The sequence below is a fragment of the Brachyistius frenatus genome, unplaced genomic scaffold, assembly GCF_029030835.1.
Source record: "Brachyistius frenatus isolate BFR_SWC_R1_liver_20210118 unplaced genomic scaffold, ASM2903083v1 Contig_1, whole genome shotgun sequence".
Lineage (NCBI taxonomy): Eukaryota > Metazoa > Chordata > Actinopteri > Embiotocidae > Brachyistius > Brachyistius frenatus.
Genome location: NW_027210600.1, coordinates 4,512,594 through 4,538,743, shown reverse-complemented (window position 1 = coordinate 4,538,743; position 26,150 = coordinate 4,512,594). Strand labels below are relative to the sequence as shown.

The window sequence follows — 26,150 nt, the reverse complement described above, 5'->3', positions numbered from 1 at the left end:
TGTTGTTTGTTTCATCTGTCACAAGACATTAATTTGTCATTAAAAAAAAAAAAAAAAAAAAAAAGTCTTGACAGAGCTCAAAGGTGATATACAACACAGAAAACCAGTTTTTATCTGGAAGAATGGTAAAAGCTGAGTCACCGACTCACAAAATAAGGCGTTGGAGGTGACACATATCTGGAACTTTAGTCATAAAAAGCAAACAGTCTCAGGTCACTCACACTGTTTTCTGCCACATCACTAACAGTGGCAAAGACTTTATTCAGATCACGTACTTACTTTACAACAATGTGAAAATACCCCATTGCAAGTCCTACGCTGAAAACCTTGGCTTCAGTGAAAGTTAAGAACAACACTCATTGTGCAGAATCGTAAAAGGTCTGGCAAAATGTGTTACACACTCGTGTAAAATCCCAAAATTTACCCACTATGATTTGCATGAAAGAGACAAAATTACTGGCCATAATGACAATAATTACAGAGTAAGACTTTCATCATTGTTTATGGCACCCACATGATTCCACTGCCAGTCCAACACCAATTACCTCGGTAAAATGTGTTTTTATTTTTCCATGTCGTGAAACTGCTGTGCGTAAAACAGGCTTGTCAAAGCTGAAGGCCTGTCACAAGTGTTAACTGATCTGCCTCCAGTAATTGTGTTGTGTGCAGGCATGTGAACAGATAAGATTCAAAGGGCGTAGGCTGAAACATGGCACCTCCACTCTTGGTTCGTCTAATCAGTTTACTCTCCGTTTTATTCGGGACTGAATACCGTGGATTTGAAAACAGACGTGGGCTGGTGTTCCTGCTCCTGACAGCATCCACCTTGCTGCTCTGACCTTTCACCTCCTTTTCAGGGAGGCAAGTCAACAGAAATTTCACCCACAGGGACTGACGACATGCCAGCACAAGAACAATCTTATTCGAAGCCTGAGAATCCTCCTGTATGAATATCTGGGCTTTGGCAATAATATATTTTTTTACAATACTTACTCAATGGTACACTATGTTATTTCTTATCTCTAATGTTATAAAATACCTGTAATGTGTTTCAGGTCATAACTTTTACCTATTCTCATAAGAGCAATCCTTCCTAGAACTGTTAACCCCTATGTGTCCTTAGGGACATTTTTGTCCTTTTCATTTTTGATGATTTTGGCTGTGTCAATGTATATGGCATACATGTTCGCTAAGGGTATGTATATTTTTTTTAATTAGGCATATATATTTATCTAGATATTTTTAGATTTTTAGATTTTCACCGTCGGGGAGTTTATGCAGCTGCTGATGGGGCCAAACTATAAGCAGCCTAAGTAGCTTGGGGGCATCATTGATGATTTCCCACATTTTTAAGGGTGCTCCACATCAGAGGACGTTTCACACTCAGGCATTATTTGGGTAAGTGGCAGAGCATGTTTCTGTACGTGACACTGGTTTGAGTGTACAAGTGCCGTTACACTGACTGTTAAGGTAAACACGCTATTTGGAAAGTTATGACCGAATCCTTGCACAGGCCAGACTAAACCAAGAGGTGCCACAGACAGCATTTGTTATTTTTGTCTTTTTAATATTATAAGTGATAGTTATAACTCTAAATACTTCAGAAATAAAAACTTGCAAACAAAAACAAACTTTTATCACAGGCCCCACTGGGCCACCTATGTTAGTCACTCCCACTTTGACCTCCACTCCGACGCTCATGTTTAGTAGCAATGTGGAGAAAAACTTAACAGAACAAAGCACTTAAATCTCGCAGCCTACTGAATGTGAAAAGGACTCCGGTGACTCAGGATGATGGTGTCTGATTCCTCTGATGACTCTTCTTCCTCCGATGATAGCACTGAGAGTGGCGCGGACACAGACGAGACAGTTTCTAGATGGAAATCAAAGGATGGGCAAATTGCTTGGTGTCTCACCCACCATGAGACGCCCAGATACCATCCATCAGCCGCATCAGCACTTTGGAAATCTGCTTCGATCTCTTCATAACAGAAGAAATCACGCAGCTTCTTCTGGACAACACCAACCTGGAGGGGAGATGTTCACACAAAGAATGGAAAGCTGTAGATGCCGCTGACCTGCAGGCTTACATCGGGTTCTGCTGCTGGCCGGTGTGTACAGATCCCGAAACGAGTCGACCAGTCGTCTTTGGGATGAGACCAATGAACGGGCCTTGTCTGAGTTATATTTAGGTGAGACATTGCAGGCAAAAACCTCATGTGTAAATTAATTGGTAGATTTTGAGCTACTTTGCCTCCATAACATGTCTTATTTCAGGTTATCAGGAAGAAACCGCCCAACATACTTATTTTGATCTTTACTTTACGACCATTCGTGTGTTTTCTTCTGTAGTTTTCTCCTAATTGCACACGTTATCATTAAATTAATGAATGTTATGGTGTGTTAGAGTATAGACAGGAATAAAACTTTAAAGTTTTTAAGTGCTAATAAGGTGGAGGTTTTCTGGCTCAGAGTATCCAAAAATAGAATAGCCGCCTCTCGGTTGTACTGTGGGCCTCCATCAACCAGGAAATGTGTCTTTGTGTTCTATCTGAATCAGCTTTATTGATCAAACCTGTGAAAACAAAGTTGACAGTACACGATGCTCCTACTATGGATGTTGCTGCAAAGAAGCGACACATTTGTAAAATGTGGATCCTTCAGCACTGCAGAGCTATACAATCTTCACAGTCTCAACGTGGACACCCAAGATTAGTGTCACCATTTCAGTATCCAACTAAAGGTGTAATATGGTCACAATCTCCCCTTCTGGTTCATAGATAGAGTTTACAATAATCGGACTGATGTGAGGTCACAGTGACCTTTGACCCTTCATGTGAATATTAAAACAATATTTCAGAAAACATGATTCAAAAAACAATTGCCTTCAAAGTAATCAACTGAGGACGTTTCGTGGTTTAATCTTTTTTTTATTTATTATTTTTTTTTTTTACCTTTTTCACCTGTAGTGTCTGACCTTTGGTGTATTTCTTTCATTTATATAATGAATGTTATGTGTTTGTGTATGATGAGGACAATATTTCTATACATTTTTTTTCTTTTTCTTTGGCAGGTTGTTGGCAACTCAAGCTGTCGGAGAACGACATTGAGGATCTGCGGAAAATGCTCGTGTTCTCGCAAACGATACGGAGACAGCGCCTCCCCCGTGACCGATTTGCTGCCACATTGGTGACAGATCTCCAGCTTCGGCCCCAGTGGCGAGCCAGTCTCCAGTCGTCACTGGCACAAAGACGAGGCTGTGTGAGTTCAGCACAGAAAAAAGGAAAACAAAAAAATGGCACCACTTGCATCGGGTGTGACAAGTATACGTGCAAAGACCAGTCGCAAGTGTTGAGTTTACAAAAATAAATCTTGTTCAAAGAGGTCGCATATTTTTTGCTTTATTTGTAGAGTAAAAAAGGGTAATAAGCCAGTGTTTGCCATACATATACTTTACTTGGGTGGGCCGCCCAGGTAAATTGACGCAACTCCATTTCAATTTATAAATGTATTTATTTTTTAATCTGAGAGGACGAAACTCGCCATGAGATCTGTGTCGAAACCTCTGAGCAAAGTCCCCCGCTGAAGCACCGTGCAGAAGACACACCCGTATGAAAGCAGCCTGTATCCACACCCAGGGTCAACCAAATAATACAAACATGGATTAACAATTCAAAGTAACCATTAACCAGCTGATAGTTGGGGAATTCAATCTGAAATTGTCAGAGCATCATCTGAGCTGCCACGAAGAGCTCTCAGTTTCAGTTTCAGGTCGCTCAGAGCAACTTCTGCACAGTAAAAACAACATCAAAGAATAAAATCCTACTTCATATAATGCTGCTGCAGTTTGCTGCTCAAAAATGTTAATTCATGTACGGCAAAGGACGTGTTCATTTTCTTCCTGTTTTTTTTTAAACAACAAAAAGAACCGATTAGAGTATGATCAGAGTATTAGATCAGTAAGCAGAACAAGAGCAGTAGTATCATATCCACCTCTGCTGCTCGCTTACTGTATATACAGGAAAATCAAGAAGCAATTTAAATGGTTTTCTGTCAAAAAAGTAATGGTAATTTTTGTAAATCTTTTGTACCAAATTATGGAGCGTAGTATCGATAAGAGTATCAATAAGTATCGGTACAGATAAGCGGTATCAGTATTGGTAACCTATGGGAAACACTGAGCTATTACGAGATAAAAAAAAAAAAAACTTTGACGGGTGATTGCAGTGATTAAAACAATAACTGACATTTTACATGGACTATAATCTTACGGGTGAGAATCTTTAATCTAATACTGCACAAAAAAATAATAATGCATCAAAATCAATGTCGTTGCTGATTACTGACAAATCCCAGACTTGATGATCCAAAAGAAATTCCCATTAGCATTTAGTTTATGGAAAATATTTTTTACAAAACCAACAATGACATATGTAAAGAAATTTGGATTACAATCCTAAAAAAAAAATTAATGAATAATTGTTAGTTCTTATTAGGTCTGATTTTGGTTAAAAAAAAAAAAAGTACTCAGTAAAAGAGGGAAATAATATTAAAGGATTATCGCAGTACTTGTTGTTGCTTGTGTTGAGATCACTCACTGACTTTTGTGAGGCAAGCTGGATTTGGCAGGCAGGTATCTCTTATAGGGCGTCCTCAGAGACGAGTCAAAACTTGAACAATAGGACGTCGTTATGCATGTCAGCCAATGAGGAATGCTTGAGATCCGTCGGTATGCGACCAGGCAATTATTCTCACAAACGTCAGCACTCAGGTGTCTTCAGCAGGAACACGTCTCCAATTTACCAATTTGCCAACCTCCACTGGAGCTACTTTGATGGCATCACTGTTTGAGAGAAAGGTTGACGTACACATTGCTGTTCATCTGTGACCTTTTGAACCGCAAACTGTGTCTTGTACAAGATTTTGCAACTTTGCAGAAAGGCTTGACCTTTTGATCTTTGTCAACATTGTGCATGCTGGGAGAAAATGAATAATAAAAGATAATGGGAAATTAATCTCATAACAAACTCAGTTAATTTTTCCTCCACATTGATTCACACAGGGATCCTGAGAAGGAAATGATGGTTGCTTTAATTTCCTTTTATTTCATTTCTAGAACAAAGGGAAAAGTACAGGATGTTACGTTTCATCCGACTTATGAGATAAATGCCTCATTTAGATTTGATACGAATGATAACTCTTTTCACATCAACCTCTTTTAACGTCACAATTGCATTTGCATAGCTGTAGTTTGAATATTGTGCTCAGAGTCCAACCCTCTTGAGAAATCCACCCTTTAGAAACCAGAAACTGTTTGGCTGAGCAGGCTCAAACGACGAAACTGTCGCCGGAAGGCAGTGCAGCACAGCAGGTTCCTAAAAAATGACTTCTGGTAAAACAGGCAGCGGAGAGAAGCTGAGTCAACGCACAGTCAGTAAACATAACACTCCCTTATGGAAATGTGACACATCAGCTACACAGGACAGAGGCAGGCAGGATCAAATAAGCACAAGACAAATGACTCGGCCACCGTGTCGTTTAGAATGATGTCTCAACAGGTTTCATGTTCAGTGATGTGTGTAATAACTCAGGGTGATAAAACAATCTGATGTTTTTGATGTCGTTTCACCACTTTACCAGAATTGTCACGAAGAGGGTGAAGCTCATCCTCGAACAAAACGTGAACTAACTTCTTGTATGCACAACTGAAAGATGAATACATTTGCTCATGTACTTGAGGTTTTCGTTCTTCGCGTGAGTATTTCTATTTCATGCTATTTTGTTATTGTTACCATCCAGACAATGAGGGCATCCGCTCTTTGGCCCTACTCCCCCATTGGGGACACAGGTTCATTGGGTTTACTTTGGTAATTTGATGAGCTACAACATGTCTCATCCTGCATTACGGCATTCATCTTGTGGAGGGGGCCTTGTGTTCATAGGGACTTTTAAGACCTTCCTTTATATTTTTGTTGCGATCGCATGATGTAGGCCAGATTCATACACATTTGCAAAAACACGCACCCCAAAATGATCACACAAACATGTCTGTTCGTCAGTTTTTGTGCACTTTTATGGTAACTTGGTCACAGGGTAGCACCTAACCACACAAAGGGCCCCTAACAGGGTATTCCGGCCATGTTTGAGAGCACATTTTGCTGATTCACTATTTTATCGAGCTAAAATTTTGAATCCAGGGGCTTTACTAGGTCGATGTAATTTACTTTAATAAAACTGTGTCTCAGTAGTTTTTTCCATTACTAGTTGCAGTTTGGTTTGAAGGTCGTAATGCCCGTCCAGTTTGCTTTTAATAGGTTACTTCCGGGCCGGCACAACCGCCCCATGCAGCTTCTTTCGATCACCACCAGACGACTCTCTCCCTCCCTTTGATGCGAAGCTCCGCCCCGCGGACGGGGCGGAGCCTGTCGGTCAGGAGCCAAGAGGCAGTCAGAGCGTCTCTTGACACAGCTGTGCTCTCCAGTCTTTGTCGGTCCGCGCTTCCCTGCGCTTTTTCTATCCGGCAGAAGGATACAAAGAGAAGGACAGACAGACAGAATGAAATAGAGACAGAGTATGAGAACGGTGGGGACAGCAGAGGGGACACGAGCAACCTGACCGGACTGCAGTCGAGTCCAGACACGGATACTATTACCTCCAGCCTGGATGCAGAGCTTCGCCGATGTGCGCACTGGATTTCACCCACCAAAGAGTGTCGAGACCGGGGGAGAGGGGTGGACTTTACCGCGCAGGTAGGGTTTGTCCCCTCGGCGTTAAGAGAAATGTAGAGAGGGCATTTTCCTAAATCAGTTGTGGGAAAGCTGCGTTTGAACAAATCACCCTGCATACCAGTGCTTCGGTGTTTTGTTTTTAAACAGTTTTTCGTTTTTAAAAAAAAAAAAAAATCCACCGTGATTCCCCGGCTCTGCTGAAAGTGTTGTCTTAACGGGAGGAAAGATGTTGTGCCCTGTTTGTCTTTTGTCGCTGCTCCGCTGCAGTGCCGCTTTGTATGTATGTGTGTGTGTGTGTGTGTGTGTGTGTGTGTCTGAACTGTAGCCTACGTGCAAACTTGCTCGGGCAGCGACGTGAGAGAGGCACGTAGACGGCAGGGGCCGCGTATCGGACTCCCGTGATCAAAATATATAGTCCCGAGAGAGAGAGAGAGGTTTTGTTACAGTGATGATTTTATCGCTCCTGGTCGGATACGCAGCTGTAATTGCAGGCATGACGTTAGCGAGAGGCCAGAAGACACAATAATACAAGCAAAAAGACACGCTGCAATTATATGTTCTCGTTTGATATGATTAATCTGAGGCTGGAGCTCAAGTTCCCTGCAGCAGGATTAGGTCATATTTTTTCCGCTTCAGTTACTGGCTGCTCTAAACTGCGTGAAGCGTCCCTGCTGCCCAAATGAGAATCTGTATAACAGGCTGTTCCCGTAATATTCTTCTCAGGATTATAATGTGTCTGTGCGCCGGGGTTATTCCTGTAACAAGTGCAGGATCATCCTCATCAGACGGGTGTGTAGACAGTTAGAGGTTGAACGGGTTTCGTTTCCACATATAAGGGGCGATCGTTTTTGCCTTTCCAGGAAAGGAAAGCCTAGTTTTCAGTTATTGTATGGCATGATAGCGCGTCCAAGCAACCTATTAATCATTGCTTTACGCACCAGGATGACTTCATCGTGGAAACCGAGATTACAGGATTATAGGTGTTATCTCTCTGATGACTTACTTCTTTCTCTCTCTTTCTCTTAGGACTGTCGGGGTTTAGGAGGGGACTATGGATAAAACTTTGCACATTCTCCAGAAATCCGCAGACGTGGTGCAGGCTGGGATGTCCCTGGATGTTAGTTTAAATATGGACGAAGGGGACGATTTCAGGGAACAGCAGATCGTGGGGCTCCCTGACAAAATACCTCTGGTGAAACCTTATTTCAAGAAGAAACAGAGGAAATTGGATGCCAAATGTCTCCACCGCGCCCTGGAGGATCCTATCCTGACCACTCTGCTGACCACGGATACGCTGGTCTCCGGGGATGGGGTATTTGTTCCCCGGAACCAGCCCGGCCGGACTCCGGGCAATCTATGCGCAGCGGCTGTGGTGAAACAGAACTGTATGCATGGCCAGGTTTGTCTCAAAGACCCGGGAAATGCTGAAAATGCCACAGCTGGGGCCGGGGTACCGGGGCTGATGACCCGGGACGTTGATGTGGAAATAGCCGATACTACTGCGGAGCTGGAGGAGACAGAGCGGCGAGGGGAGCGACCCAAGATCGCCGATTCTAGCCCCGATTGCTTTCAACTGAAATCCGGCCTCAGGGCGGCCGGAAGCACCGTGACAATAACACCCCCCGTCAGGGATATACCTCCCATAGTTGCACCCCAGGCTCCTCACCAGGAGGGGGCCATCAAAAGCAATGACCTCCTAACCTCTGGGGCTAAAAATCTTCCAGTAAAAGACCGCACTGGAATCCAGGACCCCCATGCCCTCCTCCTGCAGCCTGACAAAGGAGTGCTATTTCAGGATAAAAGCGAAGAGGCCTCCCTGGACCTGGTTTTTGAGCTGCTCACCCAGCTCCAGTATCACACACACCAGCTAGACTCCGTGGACATTTGTGTGGATTTCCTCCAGGGACAGTGTGTTTATGGCAATGACTGTGCCCACCACCACACTGTCCTGCCCTACCACTGGCAGATCCGCAAGAACGGTAGTCAGACGTGGCAGAGCATAGCAGATGACTCCCAGGAACAGCTGGAGAGACTGTACTGCAACCCTGACAATGAGCAAGTCAGGCTTAAGTTTCAGTAAGTATCGCCCTATTGTGTCTATAGCAACCTGTAGTCTGTATTATTCTATAGTGTGTGTGTATAGCCTGCTCCATGGCCTCTGATCAGATACAGGAGCCTAAACTGGGGGGGGGGGAGCAGTGCCAAAGTATTTCTGTGCTTCTGATTTGGACCTGTGTAGACAGGAAATTCACTTTCAATTCAATCAATTCAAAATAGGAACTGCAACCCGAATTCATGCACCAGAAGGGAAAGAAGCATCAATCTTAAACATTTCTATTTATTCGGGACATTTATTTTATAATAATTTCTCGATATAAGCGCATAGGCAAAAATGATAGCAAAGCAGCCTTCAAATTCAAATAAAAATCCTCATACTGGCTCAATAAAAGTTAGAAAGTGCTGTACACTGGCATTGTTGTGTCCCAAGTCCTGCTGAAAAGACAACTCTGTGGAAAATTGATAGGTATTTGTGACATGGCAACCATGGTGCGGTAAACTGATAGGCAGCTTGTGAATGATAAGCCACTTCTGGTTCAGCGTACTGGAAACAGAAGACCTCAGTCCTGCGTTTCCTCTTCGGTTTCACCACCGGTAACAAACTGAAAGCTCTGACTCTACAGCTGTTCTGTATGTGTGTGTGTGTGTGGCTGATGGACAGAAGCCAAGTGAATGTGCCTGCATGAGTGTTACATTCACAGCTCTTCATGGAATAAAAGGGATTTATTTATGCATGTGTGAAGTCCCTTTGGCCTTCATGTGACTTGTAGTTAATGTGTACCCTACACGTATCTGTGTTTGAACAGCTATCGGGCCATTGTGTAGGCATGGCACTCCATCTCCCGGCCCTGGTATTGGTTATCAATTTCTTGTAATTTCCCCGTTTCCAAACCGAGCCCTGCGATTGGCTGGACCTCAGTCCATACCAGGCTTTACGACACTCATGGCGGAGAGCTGCGAACTTCCATGACCCTCCGTTGCCTTGTGCGGTCAGTGACACAGACGCGCTTGGCAGCTTCTCTCCCTCCCTCGGTCATAGACATGCACAATACAAAGCATTCACACACACACACACACACGCACACGCACATACTCACACTGCTTGGCATGCAGGCCCTCGCACGAATCGGCTGCAAAGGGAAGCTAAGTGGCTTGCAGTGCTCACACGCACGCCTTTTAGCAGACAGAGATAAACCTCTCTTTCACTCTCTCACACCCAGTAGATACACACACATGCAAGCACTTGGCAAGCCTCTGTGGGGTGACATAAAGGAGCATGTACCGCTTCCTGTGAAACTATACCGTATACAAGCGCATTTACACTCACGTAAACGGACTTGGTTGACTTTATTCAGAGCACAGGTTGCTTATCGTTTACTCTCCTTTATAAATCCGGTTTACAGTATTCATGGGAAAAGATGTCCACTTAAAAACAAAACTTTGAGCATGTTTTTGATTTTTTTAATTTTTTTAATTTGATTTTATACACTTTATTAATCCCCGATGGGAAATTTCTTCTTTAGTCACTACGTTGTCTGAATGGGGTTTAAAGAGCAGTCTTATGTCGTCCGGGTCACTGACGACATAAGACTGCCCCATTATGTCCTCAGTCTATCAACCACATCCACACCAGACATCACATCTGAGGCATAAACAAGGACAAACACACATGGCGGCTTAAAGGCCTATATGGACAATGTGCGCACACACACTCTCACACAGGTTTGCATGTGTGCACAAAGATTTGTATGTGTACGTGTGTTTGACTTGTTGACTCGTGTTTTCAGCTGAAACTATGCAAAGTGCATGTTGCTCCACAAACAGGATATGCACCTGGTGGTGTCAACCCAGATTTTTTTCAGAGGCCTTTTGAGTGTGCTGCACTTTCATACAGTCAGACGACCATCTGGCTCACTTGACTGAAACTCCAAAAGAATCTAGAGATGCCAGAATAATATTACCAGAGCATTTTGTGTATATTTTTGGTGATTGGAATAATGATAGTGATTATTTTCCCTTTACAAGGAACACATTTATTTAGTTTGTAATGTGCACTAAACATTTTGCCCATTTTTCTTTTACATTTTTGAAGTCTGACTATTCTTTGATCATGAATTTTTGCTGTATCTACCATAACATATTGTCAATTCACATATCTCCTTTGTCATTGAAACATTTTTTTCACAGGTTCACAGGTCCTGAATGGGTCTGAAATGTATTTTGTAACCGTGACCCTAAAAACAGGTTTAACTGTTTGTGAATGGTCGAGTGAAAACATGACGTGGAACATTTTCATTCCTGAAATGCATTTACCTCTCTGACAAATAATAACGCCCGACTTTTTTTTTATGGGGTTGCATGTTTTGCCATTCATCCACATAGAGTAAACACTGGCCACTTCCTGGTTGTAAATTAAATGGTTGATTGTATTGTTTAATTCCAGCACAGATAGGAGTGTAAATATGTGGTTAGTCTGTCTCCGGTGGATGTGAATATTATGAGATTGTTTGTTTCGGTGATGTGTTGACAGTGAATAAACTCAGTATTGGTTTCAGGCTCTGAGAGAGGAGCTGGCTGTCGAGTGATGAGACGCAAACTGAAGAAAGACAGTATAGCGTTCACTCTGCTCTGGTTTTTCAGCGCACAGTTCAGTCATTTAGTCAAAGCTGTGTGTGTGTGTGTGTGTGTGTGTGTGTGTGTGTGTGTGTGTGTGTGTGTGTGTGTGTGTGTGTGTGTGAGAGAGAGAGAGAGAGAGAGAGCTCTTTTGATACTTCTCTTTAGAGACGCAGCCAACTTGTGTTTTTCGTGCATGCAAGCACACACACACACACACACACACACACACGCGCACGCACGCACGCGGGGTGAAGACATCACCGTGGTAACTTCAGTCAAATGATAACATCGTTAGTGATATAAAGAGCAGCAGATGACTTAACAAGCTCTACTGTCGGTATGGCAACACAGGCCTGTTGTGCCTTTAGCTCTGTGTGTGTGTGTGTGTGTGTGTGTGTGTGTGTGTGTGTGTGTGTGTGTGTGCGCACGCACGCGCGCGCGCGTGCAGCAGGACAGGAGAAAAGTCGGAGCGTCTTTGTGGAGCTGCATCTGATTATGTGCAGCGCGGCTTATTGTATTGCAGTGTGTGTTCTGCACTGAGCTGTTCCCATGTGTGTATGATCCATAGCACAGGTTAATCCCATCCATATGATAAGCAGCAATGGAAGTCTTGGCTAATCCGCCTTCGTCGTGAACTCGGCAGTAAGGAGGAATGTCGCAGTTGTCGCTTCTAAAAGTTATACCCTAATAATCCTGCGCTGTACATTTGCTTGTTAACACATATAAATGCTGTGCTGTAGTGTGTGTAAAAGAGGAAAAAAAAATCCCAAATAACACGTCTTCACTTTTATTCCTTCTTGGCTGATCTGAGTATTTCAGGAAACAAGAAATTCTCAACCAGATCTTCCATAATTACACCAATTTCCCGTAATACCTGCATCAGAGGGGACTTTAAAGACTTGGAGAAACATTTTTACATCCCCGCGATGAAGCATTAATTTCTTGTGTATGTGTACATGCGAGCGATAGAGACGGACTCTTTTGTCAGCCAGCTGATAAAAGCCTCGCTTGTCATTAACTGATAGGAAGAGTCACTGAGCACCGAGGGCAGAGTGACCTGACACCACAGTGTGCTTGTATGTGTGTGTGTCTTTGTGTTTATATTGCAGGCGATTCCATGTCACCTTGTTGTGTCACGAATCAAAGGGAGGGGGGGGGGGTTAATGTGTCAGACAGTTCATGCCATGAATCAGAAGGGTGAGGTCTGGGTCGCTCTGCCTCTCATTACTCATATTTGTTCCTTACAGGAATTTTGGTCCTCTTTGCTTCTTGTTGCGCTCTTATTTACTCCCTTTCTCTCTGGCTTTGCATCTGTCTGTCCCTGTGTCATTTCTTTCATTCCTCAGTTGTCCCTGGAGGTCCTGACAAAGTGGAAGACATGTGCAAGAAAGTGTGTGTGTGTGCGTGCGTGCGTGCGTGCGTGTGCGTGCGTGCGTGCGTGCGTGCGTGCGTGCGTGCGTGTGTGTGTGTGTGTGTGTGTGTGTGCGCACTCTCAAGCAGAATCTGCTTTTCACTGTGTTTTTGAACAATTTTCTTTCTCGGCTCTTCTCCTCTCAAGTGTAGCTGAGTGGTCTTTTTTTTTTCATGCTGAACTCATTTGTCCCCCCCCCCCCCCCTCCCCTCTCCCCCTTTTCTTTTTCTTTTTTTTTTTCCAATCTATTGTACTTTATACCCTCACATGATTTACACCCTGAGCAGCTTTAGCATGTTCAAAAGGGAGGGTTAAAGGACCGAGAGAAGACACCCTGAACTGCGAGCGCAATGATGAGGACAGAGAATACAGGAACAATCCGGGACATGCAGGAGACGCCCGTGTACATTTCTTCCTGTTCCGTCTGTGTCTGGTTGACTTTGTTATGTTCGCAACCTTAAAAGCATAAAAACAGACTCAAATGAAGACCATTGAAATAGATAACTTGAAAGTGAATTGCTCTAATACGAGGAAATAACACTAACCCATATTACATCAAGGGTGTGTGTGTCTCCCGTCAGCAGATTTGGTTGACTGACTGACTTACCGAGGCGTGACTGGATGGGGTTTGCGTGTGTGTACATGAATCTGTCGAAAGAATGTGCGTGTGCGTGTGCGTGTGTGTGTGTGTGTGTGTGTGTGTGTGTGTGTGTGTGTGTGTGTGAGAAGACAAGAGTGAGTGCTCCTCTTTTTTTTTATTTTCTAGTCTGACGTCCACAGTGGCATGACTGATGCTGGTATGCGGATGCGGGTCCTTGTATGTGGAGCTGTGAGAAAGTTTGAGTGTGTGTGTGTGTGTGTGTGCGTGTGTGTGTGTGTGTGTGTGCGTGTGTGTGTGTGAGATGAATGCAGTTGGTGGGGATTAAATGTCATTTTTTTGACAGTGCACGGAGCTTTCGTAAACTTTATTTATCCACAGAAAAGTTGTGCTGAACACTTTTTACCCGCTCACCCTGCTCTGACCTGGGAGCTGCCCGGGGTTTTCCTTTCACCCGTAGCACACACACACACACACACACACACACCCTTCTTTGTCAGCAGTTAGGTTTTGTATTCAAATATCCAATTGTTTTTCTCGTAAAAATAAAAGACGCCGCTCTGAATGCGCTCTTTAAATTTGCGTTCACAGTTGCGTCTCGTGTGCGTGTACCTTTTGCAGGAAGTTGGAGCAGCCTGACATTTCAAGCGCGGCCTCCGACTTTGCCAGAAAGGACGTGCCGTCCCGTCTCGTTCCAACTTTTGATTGGCATCCACGTGGAAAGCACCGAATCTCAGCGCACTTAATTTAACCGGTTTTGATTTTTATTTTTGGAACTGGACAAACTAGTCAGAGAACTAGTCGGAGGGACAAAGAATCTCTTCGAGAATCGTTGGCTGACTTCTCTGGAGACCCGTCGGGGTGTGTGTGACTGACCGAGAAGGTGTGTGTCAGTGTGTGTGTGAGCGAGAGAGAGAGAGAGAGAGAGAGGTAGATACAGAGATAATCAGGTGAGGTTTGGAGGCTGCCTGTAATTTTGACAAAGCTCCCTTGACTTCCTCATGATACAACCTGAATATTTCTGTATGTGTCATTAGTCACTCTTGAACACACACACACACACAGAGAGAGAGAGAGAGAGAGAGAATCTCTTGTCCTTGTCGACACAACATACTGTTGCATGCAGGTGCACGGCATGCTCGTACTTTTTCAGTCTGAAAAAACAAGATGTGTGAAGAGACCGAAAGAAGCAGTGAAACAGGGAACAGAGCGGAGACATGAAGGAACAAAGTGAGCAACAATTAACAAAACAAAATGAACAGAAGAGAACGAGCTGAGCCAAATTGAAACAGAAGATGTGCAGTGAATTTGTTTGTGCTACATTTTCACTTTATGGCTTTTTTTTTTTTTTTTTTAATTTTTTTTATCCTTCTGTATCTACATTTTTGTTTTGCCACATCTACAATATCTCCATCATTGTATCTCTTGTTTTTCCTCTTTTTTTTTTTTATTGTTCTTTTAATGCTCTGGGTATTCACGTGAAACACTTTGTAGTTGCTTAATAGGAGTTCAGCAAACGGAGAATCATGTGGACATCTGCGTTACCTATCTGCTTCGTCTTCCTGGTAATCCGGTGATCGGATAATCTGTGACTCACTCCTCAGTGACTGTTTTGTTTCTACACGTGCTCAGTGAATGAACTCCTATTTCACTTCCTCTTACAAAGCTGCAGTCACACTATGACTTGGCAGAAACGCGTACTGTAAATGTAGTCTCTGTATTATATCAGTATTTATGCAAGTTTTTGTGTGTGCGTAACCCCCCCCCCCCACGACCAGCAAATGCACTAACGGTGGACGAAACCGAATGCTAGTTTGCTGTGTATGCGACATAGTGTGCGGCGTCACTGCCGCAGGCTGCTGAACTAATAAGGATGTTCACACACTCTCTTGCTCAGCTTCTGTGTGCTCGTGAAGGGAATCACCTAAAAAAAAAACATCAACGTGCTTTAGTTAAGCACAAATCTGAGACGCAATCTGAGACACGACGAAACAGAAAATGCCCCCTGCTGCTCGCATGCATATTTCCAGGCAGACGCACGCTCGCGGATGTCTAAACCCTCCGACATGACGTGCACTTGGTTTCCTAGAGAAAAAAATCTATGAGCCCCATTAACATCGTGCGACGGTTTCTGTGATCTGTCCGTCATATTTTCCTCTCTTTTGTGCACGTGTTGTATGCGCATATGTACGTGCGCCTACATCTGCCTCCGTGTCTGTCTGCCTTCCATGCCGTAGCGTGCCAGTGTATGATGCCACACATTTATGTAAGTGGTATGTCTGACCCAGAAAGGGTTTGCCGAAGGCCCTATGGAGGACTAATGTAGAGAGACTGATGCACACGCACACGCGCACACACACGCGCACACACACACACACACACGCACGCACAATCGGGTTTTGACCCACGCTCGTCGAGACAGAGAGGGGTTAAGGGAGGTTGTATGGACAAGATACGCTTATGCGTTTTGTTGTAGTTACAAGAGGTTTGGGAATATACTCTTATTAGCTTTATTGCTGGAACGATGGATGATTACTTTTTTTCTCTCGGCAAGAAAGTGACCAAAAAAACAAAACAAAAATTCCCCAAATTGTGAACACGTCGTAAAACAACACCATCATGTTCCATCTTAAAGCAGCAGACTTTGTTTTCCTTTAATTGTGTGTGTTTTAACTTCTTAACAGCCATTACGGTGACTTTAAAGTGCTCGGTGTGTGTAAATATTATGTTTTAGTCATGTTTGTGTGGCGTCTTTCTATTCCCTGTTTATGTGTGGCGAATCAGATGCCGTCATACTGTGTGACTCATTTTGAGTTAGCAGTTGGAGGTTTGGTCATCTTGCTCCAGGGCACATGGGTTAAATTAAGGTTCCATCAACAGCCACATGTTCGGTCACACGGCTGCTGATGGAAACATAAACTGTGACCATTTAACAACAAGGTCACCGTGCCACAGCTGTGCGTTCGCTGACCGTGTGAATGTGCATTGTGTTGTTGTTTTTTGCATCAGGCTGACTACAGCAGTTAGTTATTTCATTTAATGACTTTAACCTTGGCTTTCAGGGGTCACGTGTTTGCCCTGGACTTCGGGTCGATGCAAGTGTGCGACCTCGAGTTTGACTGCGTCCGACGACTGACCACTCCCCCCAGCCCTCTTCCCATGCCCACGGCCAACCCGACCCCCAGCTGTCACACGGTGTGGAAGTACTACTGCAGAGACAACTTCGGCTGGAGGGAATACTCCGAGGTGAGCCGCTCGCCGCATTAATGCGCGTGTGTGTGTTTGTTTGTTTGTTTGTTTGTTTGTTTGTTTGTTTGCGCGCTCCGTGAACATGAGGCCAGACACATTAACTTTGCCCACACCGATCAATTGTCTCGCCACTGTGATGGGATCGATTTAGATACACACTCGTATGCACTAAGTAATCGCCCTTTCTGACACGGCTGTCCTCAGCCAATTGCAATTTATGCCATCAAAATGTTTGTCTCACGATGACACTATTCATCACCTCAGCTTTTTGTCATTTAAACAATGAGAATATTTCACTCACATTTCCCTCTCGAGACGTTAATTTCCTTCATCTCCTGTTGAAAGAAAATACTGAACAATGAACTGCTGCAAATGATAAGCAAAGCGCTCTAAATTCTTCTCCCTGTCTTCCTCCCCGCTCCTCTTCTCCCGTACAGCCGGTGGTGAAGCTCATAGAGGAGGCGAGTTTGAGGGGTCTTAAGGAGGTGCGATTCATTACGCTCCAGAACCAGTATATCCTCAACATCAGGGAGGGCTTCCAGCAGAACGCCGTCTTCGGGTTCAGACGTCAGATCAAGAAGCGGCCCATGTTCATGTCCTCTGTGATGCTCACACCCCACCTACAGTAAGTCAGCATTGATCTAACTATGCCCGCGCCGTTACATTTAAAAGGAGAGCGCCAGTAGAGACTTAGCTTGGATGCTACTGATAGCGACGTGGCTCCTGTGATGACAATGTTGGTATTTCAGCAGATCCACCACTTTTGGTCCAAACTAAAATGTCTCCATAACAACGGGTGGCTTGGCCTTAGCCTTTAACAACCTTTTCGTTTTTTTCCCCCCCAGTCTTTATCTATAGAAATAGCTGCAGAGGTAATGACACTCCCATCAGCCTCTGTTGTACTTTGTATTTGGTGCCGTTTTTATTGTGGGCACAGGACTGACAGCGCGGCTGTGGACTCACTAACAGGATCGTTTTGTTGTCAGTACAAGAGCTTTTTGGATGCTAACAATCATCGTTCCTGAGCAGTTCATTAACCTCTAGTAGGGATAACAAAACATTCGGAAGTATTGGGGTTTAGAAGTGGTACTAATTAATGGCAAGGGAAAGTGGTCAGTCCGTAGTTGGGAGATAGAGGTCAATCACTTAATTGGTAGTCTGTTTGCTCGTCAGTCTCTTCCTCTATGTTCCATTATACTCTCTGGCAGAGCCCCGTCGATCGTTTAGCACTCGGATCTGTGTCGTCTGAGAACATTTCGTATTTTGGACACTAAGCAACACTGACTGACAAAACAAAGGCTTTTATTTTTCATAAAGTGTGCGGCAACATGTGCAAAGTAACTCACTCAGAGTTGGCTCTTCAATTTGTGACACACTGTGTCCTCGTGGCTGCCTGTGTTCTCTGAGCATCATGAGCTCCTGTTTGGAGACACGCTGGCACACAGAGGTTGGTACACCATGTTAATGTCACAGTCAGGTTCTAATGCTCAAAAGCTTCTGAACACCACGTTCACCTCTTGTCCATTCTTGTGCCGGTGCACGTCAGCAACCGGTGCCGAACTCGAAACACATTAACACTTATTACAGCTCGGCTTTTTTGGCAAATCAGACGGAGTCGCCGGGACGCAGGAGTCGTCCTGTGCAGAACAAAGCAGCCCTGAACCAGATGGGTGGAAAATGAGATAATGGGGCAAACGAGAACAGATGAGACGGAAGACGAGAGAAGATGAGAGCCAATAAATGAAGAAAGAGTGAGTGGAAATGAAGAAAATCAATTCTCCCAATCCAGCTCAGAAACACCCACAGAAGCAATTTCATTTGTTCTTAAATCTTCCTTTTTTTTTTCTTTTTTTTTTGAAGCATAATCAGCTTCCTATCTTCAGTAATCTGCCTTGCAGCACTCTTATTTTTTAAACAAGTGATAGCACATCGGAAAACAAGTGGAGTGATTTCACCCCATTTGCAGGATTTTTGTTTCACTTCCTTTGCCGAGCAGGCTGCTGTCCTGCCAGTTTCCCACACAGAGCGAGCGCGAGAACGAGCCGTTCTTACCGGGCCCCCGACGGCCGAGCTGGAGACGGAGGAAAGAGAGAGAAAATTAGATGGAGGAAGCAGCAGATAGAGAGAGAGAGAGAGAACAAGGGAGAAAGGAGACGGGGAGTTAGGTAGTTGGAGAGCTGAGGAAGAGAGAGAAAAGTCGAAATGGTTTCCAGACCGGGTGCGCAGCAGAGAGGAGTTGGTGAGTGAAGGAGTGTGAAACGTTTCTGTGTGGAATTTGGATCGAGGGATTTGTACGTGGGACTTTGTCATCCTGTTTGTTGCGTGTGCATTTCAATGAATCACTTGGTGGGAATAAAAATCTGATCGCACTCACAAAATGGGGACAAAAAGTCTGTTTCCACAAGGCAGCCCATGAAACTCTTCAAATTAAACCTTTGCTGTTTTGTCAAATTTTTGTCTTTTCAAGGTGAATAAATGTAAGTCAGTGCAGTGTCCTCTCAAGTGACCAAAACAGTGTGTGTGTGTGTGTGTGTGTGTGTGTGTGTGTGTGTGTGTGTGTGTGTGTGTGTGTGTGTGTGTGTGTGTGTGTGTGTGTGTGTGTGTGTGTGTGTGTGTGTGTGTGTGTATCAAGAACAATCTGTGCTAGGCTTTGAGGTTGAGGTCATTAACTTGATTGGCGCTCTCCCTCGCTCCCTCCCCACCTCTCTCCCATTCCTTCTGTCATCTCTCCCTCCTGATGATGTTATTTTCAGCCATCTCCTCCCTCTCTGCCTCCCCAGTTATCTGTCCTAATCTTTCTCCTTCTCACTCTTTCCTCTCACCAACTCCATCATTCTCCTGTTATCTGTCCCTTTTCATTTCACACTTGTTTTCTGCAGCAGGCTATCTGTGATCTCTTCCAAGCGCACGGGGAATAGAGACATCGATTTCTGGGGAAAAGATAAGAGAGGAAAGAGATGAGAAAAACTGTCACACTAACTCGGAGTCACACTGATCACATTCTCTTGACAACACGCACACATACACACACGCGCACTTTCTTATGGCTGATAGAGCTAACAGCATTTACACTTAGAGAGCGATAACTTGACAGCCAAACTGCTGTTATTGACTCAAATGCCAGACATAATAGTTTTTTTTGTCACTTCCACGACAGCTCCACAATTGGCGTTTTATTTCCTCCCCCCTCTCCGTCGTTGTCACTCCGCGTCTCTGCCTCACTTTGCCTCCCCGTTGTCTTATTTGGTATCTGGGTTTCATTTTCGCGCAGTCCTGTTGTTTTGTTCGGTCGCTGACGGCTGACGGCTGCTGTGGAGCCGCTCCGCTCCGCAGCGCAGCGCAGCGCAGTGATGTCATTGTTGACAGTCGGTGGGATACGATTTTGAACGTGCAGACGTGCCGGTTCATTGCGGTTTTGTTTGACAGTGGAACACGGCTTTGATTGGAAACACATGACGATGCTGCTGAAGGAAGGTGGAGAGATAGGTAGCGAGCTGCGATGTGCGGCACGCAGCGGATGCTTTGGTGGCTGTGGAGGAAACAGGCCTGCGACGCTGCTCTCACTGGCTCTCGGCAGGGCTCGACGGCAAACAAGAAGGCAACATCCGTAAAGATGGGGGATCTGGAGCTCGCAGATATGGGATAGCTTTTTGATGAGGTGTAGCAACTAACATTTCAACATGAAGCTGGCGGTGATCAGACGAATCATATTCCAGACCGAGCCTCAGTCGTTCTGTCTGTTGAGTGTTGGCTGATGTTTAAGGATTAATGTTTACACTACGTGAAGGTCTATAAGAAAGAGTGGCTCATCAAGCATGAAACATCTCAGTCTTTTGTTGTTGTTTGTATTTATTCACGAGACTTTATATAATCAACAGTCTACGTTTCCCTATCAGTACTAAATTACATAATGTCAGTTTACAGTTAGATGTAAGTTCCTTTTAAGGAAATTATGATACGCATAAAATAAAGTATACCACGTTTGAGTGACAGAATTACATAAATACAGCTAGGACTGCAACTAATGATTCTTTTTCTATTTGATATGTCAATATAAGGCCCAGAAGATGTCTGTAAATGTCTGGTTTTGTGTGATCGTTCAGTTTACGAAGAATTAAAGCATTAAAAAAAAGCTCCTCCTATTTGGGAAACTGGAGCCAGCAAATACTTTAAATTTTTTTCTGCATGAAATACTGAGAACTTTCTTGATTTTCCAGTCAGAATTTATTAACCAATTGCTTGTTTTATACTGAAATATATTTTTAAGGTGTGTTTGCCTCGCATAACAAACTGAAGTAGTTCAACAGAAACCGTTTAACTACTTCTGAACAGTACTTTACCATATTATATTAATTCAATCAAATGTCTAATGCTCTCTGCTTCCTGTTTTTTTTTTTCCAGGACTTTGGGCGGCCTCTCTTTATCTCCTCTGGCCTCTTCGTCCTCCTCTTCTTCCTCGTCTATGGATCCCACCGCTTCACATCCCCTCTCGCCATCAACCACCAACCCACCCAGCCTTTTCCCAGAAACGTGGTTGCCTATGACGATGAGCCAGGACTTCCTGCGGGTGCCTGTGTCACGTGAAGACCGCAGCTACAGGACAGTGTACAGCCTGTTCCACAAGACGGTGTCCGAGACCAAGTTCAGGATCATCAAGATCCTGCGTGTGCAGAACCCCTTCCTCTGGGAGAAGTATAAGAGGTGAGAGCAGAAGCATTTGACTTCTTTCTTTCTTTTCTTTTTTTTTTTTTTAAAGCATTTCCTCCACTGGAGTCATGAATATTTTCCATAAATTTGAACCATGTTTAATGAAAACAGAGGAAATGGTTCTATCTGGGTCAGTAAGTTATGTCTGCCAGGTTTGCGTGTGTTCATTTCTTTTGCATGTAATAATTTACATGCAGTGTGGTGAAGCTGTGGCATCTGGCTAGGGTTATTGAATGTAGCGCCGCTGAAATGATCACCAGCTACTTTGTTAAAAGAATATAGATATCATTTTTGAAATTTGTTTTCACGGTCGGGTGATCTCACCTCATTTGGAAACATGGTATTCAGGTTGTGAGCACAGATCTATGTCATATGATATTTTGAATCCACAAAGATGCTAAAGTATTACCAGAATAGTGTGTGAACTGTGCTAGTTAAAAATATTTTGCTGCTCTGGTACAAAACAAATCGTTAACCATTTTATCCAGATAACTGCTGTTGGACTCAAGAACATTTCAGACCCAGCGGTATAACTTCTTGCGGTGAGAAAAGAGAAATTAAAAATTCTCAACAACAACCACATTGATAAACAATGTACGAAGAGGGAAATAAAAAAAAGAATAAAAAAAAAAAAGTAAATAGGTCAAATGGGACCAGCTGTGCAGGACTTTGTGCGAATGAGTCGACGGTGGTGTGTGAACGCAGCAGATGGAGGGATGTTTAGTGACGGTGATGTTCCTGTTGTGAACACAGTGGGCTAACCGCTGTGGTTAGAGCAGGCCAGGTTCTATCAGCTGTGACAGTTACAGTTTCCCACACCGACTGGTACCACGCGCTTTCACAATGACTGACGGTGTGTTGTTTGTGTGCATGTGTGGCACTGCCTCTGAAAGTGATGCCCCCTCTGAATGTCAGTTAATTTCCTCTTCCCATACTCGGTTTAAGACGGCGAAACCATAACTGCTTGTTCGCGTGTCTGAGTGTGTGTGTGTGTGTGTGTGTGTGTGTGTGCGCGCGCGCGTGCGTGCGTGTATTGGCATGCAAACGGCTGCTTGTTGATGTGAGAGGAAGTTGAGTAACTTCATCCCTAATTTGGATAGCAGGAAATGAAGTTTGTATGTGTGTGCGTGTGTGTGTGTGCGCGTGTGTGTGCGCGTGTGTGTGGGCGCGCGTGCGCGCGTGCCTGCGTGTCGCAGCCGTCTGTGTCAGGTCACAAGCTGCTGGATCATGGGAGGTCACGCCTGGGTCACAGCCTCGCTGACATGAAACGCGCTTTCCCCCCGAATGCCTGATTGATCCGCTCACATCAAACGAGCTGCGCGTATGTGCACGCTATACGTGTTGCTCAATAAACAGATTAGGCCCAATGTTGTTTTTTTTACCCAGTTTGAGAGAAAACAAGGCTGTGATCACAATGTCTGAATGGAAATAGCAGGACTGCTCCAAGCTGTTTACTAATTCATTGCCTGAGAGTTTATCTGTCTTTGTGCATCAGCTTGTTCACCATAGACTGAGCTTTTTTAAAAAAAAAAAAAAATTGTCTTATCGGTATATTGTGCTTAATATTTAATTATTTTTCTCCACATAAAATGAAGAAATATATCCCTCTGTACATACAAATCTGTTGTTTCACTGACCAACCTCGCCTCGCCTCCTGGCCCTGTCTGCTTCAACAGGAAGAAGGAGTACATGTCACGGCGGATGTCGGAGATGGACCGGCTGCTGAGCGAGCGCCACCTGTTCCACGGCACCTCGGCCGACGTGGTGGAGGGCATCTGCAAGCACAACTTCGACCCCCGAGTCTGCGGCAAACACGCCACCATGTTCGGCCAGGGCTCCTACTTTGCCCGCAAGGCCGTCTACTCCCACAACTTCTCCAAGCGCTCGCCCAAAGGAGTTCATTGCATGTTCCTGGCCAAAGTCCTCACTGGCAGGTGTGTGTGTGTGTGTGTGTTTCGCTGGAGAAATTGGCTGGCATCTCTGATTATAGATGGATTTTTTTTTTCTGTCTTTTCATGTCCACTTTGCCACTTGAAAAAATTAGACATTGTTATTTTTGTTAATATATTAGTCCATTAGAGTCTGAAAAACTACATTTATTCACAATCAGATGTATTGATTTATAAAAACTCCACTTTCTTAATCGACTGGTAAAGGTTGTTTAATTCTTCATTGTTTCAGTGGTATAGCTTCACTACAACACCGTGCTTTGGTTTGAAGGAAGCTGGAAAGAACATAGTTTGGTGATCGCTAAATCAAGGCCTTATGTATCCTGGTTTTATTGAGGGTTGCATGGTTTAGTGTCCCTAATGAACAGTTCGGTGTGTTTGACAAGTACATTCCCTCCAGTGCATACCTCTCGATAAACAACTTGTCTTTTTGACCCTACCTCTCCCTCACGCTTTGTGCTTTCGCATTAAATTTACAGAACACATCAGCATTATTTAGTTCATGAATATCCTGCGGTTCTTTTCCATAAACCATCATTCAGTCATGCTATGCATCATCCTACTCCCATTCCTTGAAAATGCAAGCGCAGTCTGGAGCCCCACACATGTAAAACAGCTGATTTGGCTGTACCCATCATACATCAGCGGCTTTGTTATGCTGCAGCAGACAGGCTGCCCCCACCCTCTCTCTAAACCTGGGTTCAATCTGTTCCACAGAACAGGCAGAGACACTCTGCTTCAGTCTGTAGCTGAAAATGGTCTTATTTTAATATGCTTTATTTATGATGTCGGAAAAAGTGCTACAATGATTGATGGATGATGAGTCTTTAGGGCTTGACATTAATATTTAAATGAGGGAGGGGTGGGGGGGGGGGACAAACTGGTTACAATACACTGGTTCATTTCATATACTTACAGTACATTGATTTCGTGCACTTACAGATGCTTATATTATTTAAGGTTCCCTAAAACACACAGAGGAGCTGCAATCTTGTAATCATTAAATTTAGAACAGCCTTCCTTCCTTCTGTAATCTTCGAATTGAAGAACTAAATGAAAATCTGTCTCGTCTTCCTCATAAAATAAAAAAACACAATGACTGGTGCTTTAAGGTTATATGATGACATAACTAAGGTTGTCTGTGTCCTCTTTGTTTTGTTTCTGCAGGTTTACTGTAGGAAATCCCTCCATGCGACGACCTCCACCCATCAACCCTCGTGACCCCTCTAGTGACCTTTACGACTCATGTGTGGACAACTGGGTGGACCCCCAGATCTATGTCATCTTCAACGACGACCAGAGCTACCCTTACTTCATCATCCACTACGAGGAAGTACCCAGCACAGTCGCCGTCTGAGCCCAAGAGCTGAACTTAAGAGTTTGTATTTGCAAATACCTAGTCCTGGTCTGTGCTGTTAAGGTGATAGATGGGTGGAGTTTATCAGCTGAGATGAAAAGGAACAATTAAGACCAACAAAGAGTTTAAATTGACTCGTTAATGTTTATTGGAGTCACTCTGTTGGAGTAACCTTCACCCATCTGGTGCTTGGAACAGGTTAAAACAGTCAAAGGCGTGTTTGCAAATAGTCGGTGATCCAGGTCTGTTGTCAACTGGATCCAACCAGACTGGACTGCATTAAAGAACAACAGACCAGATCCAACTGGACAAAACTGGACAAGCAAAAGACAACACCTGTTTCATCCAGTGGTCAGATGTGGGTGACAACTGAAAACAGCTGCAACAGACTTGAGTGGACTCATACGCCACAATTTATTATCTGGTGTCAACAGGAGCCCAGTGATGATTACCACTGGGACAAAAGAGGATTTTATCTATTTTACTGAAACGGAGCAGAAGCAGGAAAAACCAAACCTAGTCCCCCTTATCATTCTGACTCAGTCACATGACCGAACATGAACGTGTTTCCACATCAGGACGAACGCTGTAGGAGACTGTTGGCGTCCTGCCGGTACTGTGAATGACCAGCTGGCCAAATTATTCTTCAGAGGAAGCGTCAACCAACCAATCAGAGGCTTCCGCAGAGAAACCAAGACAACTCTGACCCTCCCGTCATTCTCATACACAAATCATAGTGAGTGTTTGCTCAGCTTCCAGTTTTTTCAAATCTATGTGCTGCGTGTTTGAATCTTTTAATTTAGTGGACATTAATCTTGTGGCCTCGTCAACCAGACAACGGACATGAGTTTCAGAGGGACTCTTACAAATGGACATCCAGATACTGTAAACCTCCCGGCAGAGGATTCACACGAAGCCAGCGCTGCTCCTGGTTGGCGTTTTTTTCTCCTTTGCTTTTACGCCCATCGCTTTGGTTCCTCTCGGAGGGACTGAAGAGTGTACAGATTCAGGTTGAGACTCGATGCCGCTGCTGCTGCAGCGATGGCGGCAGCGCTGTAGCGTTTTGTCAACAACCCCCTCCCCCTGAAACTCATCTCTCTTGGACCGCTCTCTCGCACAGAGACAGTAGACTTGTTATTTTGAGACAAAGTGTACAGGCGTTTTCTTTGTTTATATTTGAACTGTGTGCCTTTTGTTCATAAAAATGTTTATTTATGTTAGTTTAATGTAACATTGATTAAATAAAGAATCTAAAAGAGAAAATGACTGAATGGCCAACTCATGCTTTATTCAAATCATGTCGATTCAGATTTCGTAGTGAAAAGGTGGTAATGATGTTTTGTTCCTGTAAACATCAGACCGATCAGTACTCACTGAAGGCCGTCAAAGAGGAATCTGTGGAGGAGGTTTAATTGTGTCAGCAAAATGAGCATAGTAAGGATTTCATTCATATTCAGCATGCAATATACTGTATCAA

The 26,150-nt window shown here is 44.1% G+C and overlaps 1 protein-coding gene across 1 annotated transcript; it reads left to right on the top strand.

The window, feature by feature from the left end:
• The first annotated feature begins 6,441 nt into the window (after positions 1–6,441).
• On the top strand, positions 6,442–25,947 carry tiparp (TCDD-inducible poly(ADP-ribose) polymerase). Its single transcript, XM_069704224.1, has 7 exons — positions 6,442–6,749; positions 7,755–8,804; positions 16,474–16,657; positions 17,098–17,285; positions 21,062–21,361; positions 23,044–23,301; positions 24,484–25,947. The coding sequence occupies exons 2-7, from the start codon at positions 7,780–7,782 to the stop codon at positions 24,671–24,673; spliced, it is 2,145 nt and encodes a 714-aa protein (XP_069560325.1). The 5' UTR covers positions 6,442–6,749; positions 7,755–7,779; the 3' UTR covers positions 24,674–25,947.
• The last annotated feature ends 203 nt before the right edge of the window (positions 25,948–26,150 follow it).

Bases quoted from the DNA above. Each gene is read 5' to 3' on its own strand.
- tiparp (XM_069704224.1), top strand. From the start codon at position 7,780: ATGGATAAAACTTTGCACATTCTCCAGAAATCCGCAGACGTGGTGCAG. The intron at 16,658-17,097 runs GTGAGCCGCTCG...TCTCCCGTACAG, and splicing joins GCTGGAGGGAATACTCCGAG to CCGGTGGTGAAGCTCATAGA. The intron at 23,302-24,483 runs GTGTGTGTGTGT...TTGTTTCTGCAG, and splicing joins GCCAAAGTCCTCACTGGCAG to GTTTACTGTAGGAAATCCCT.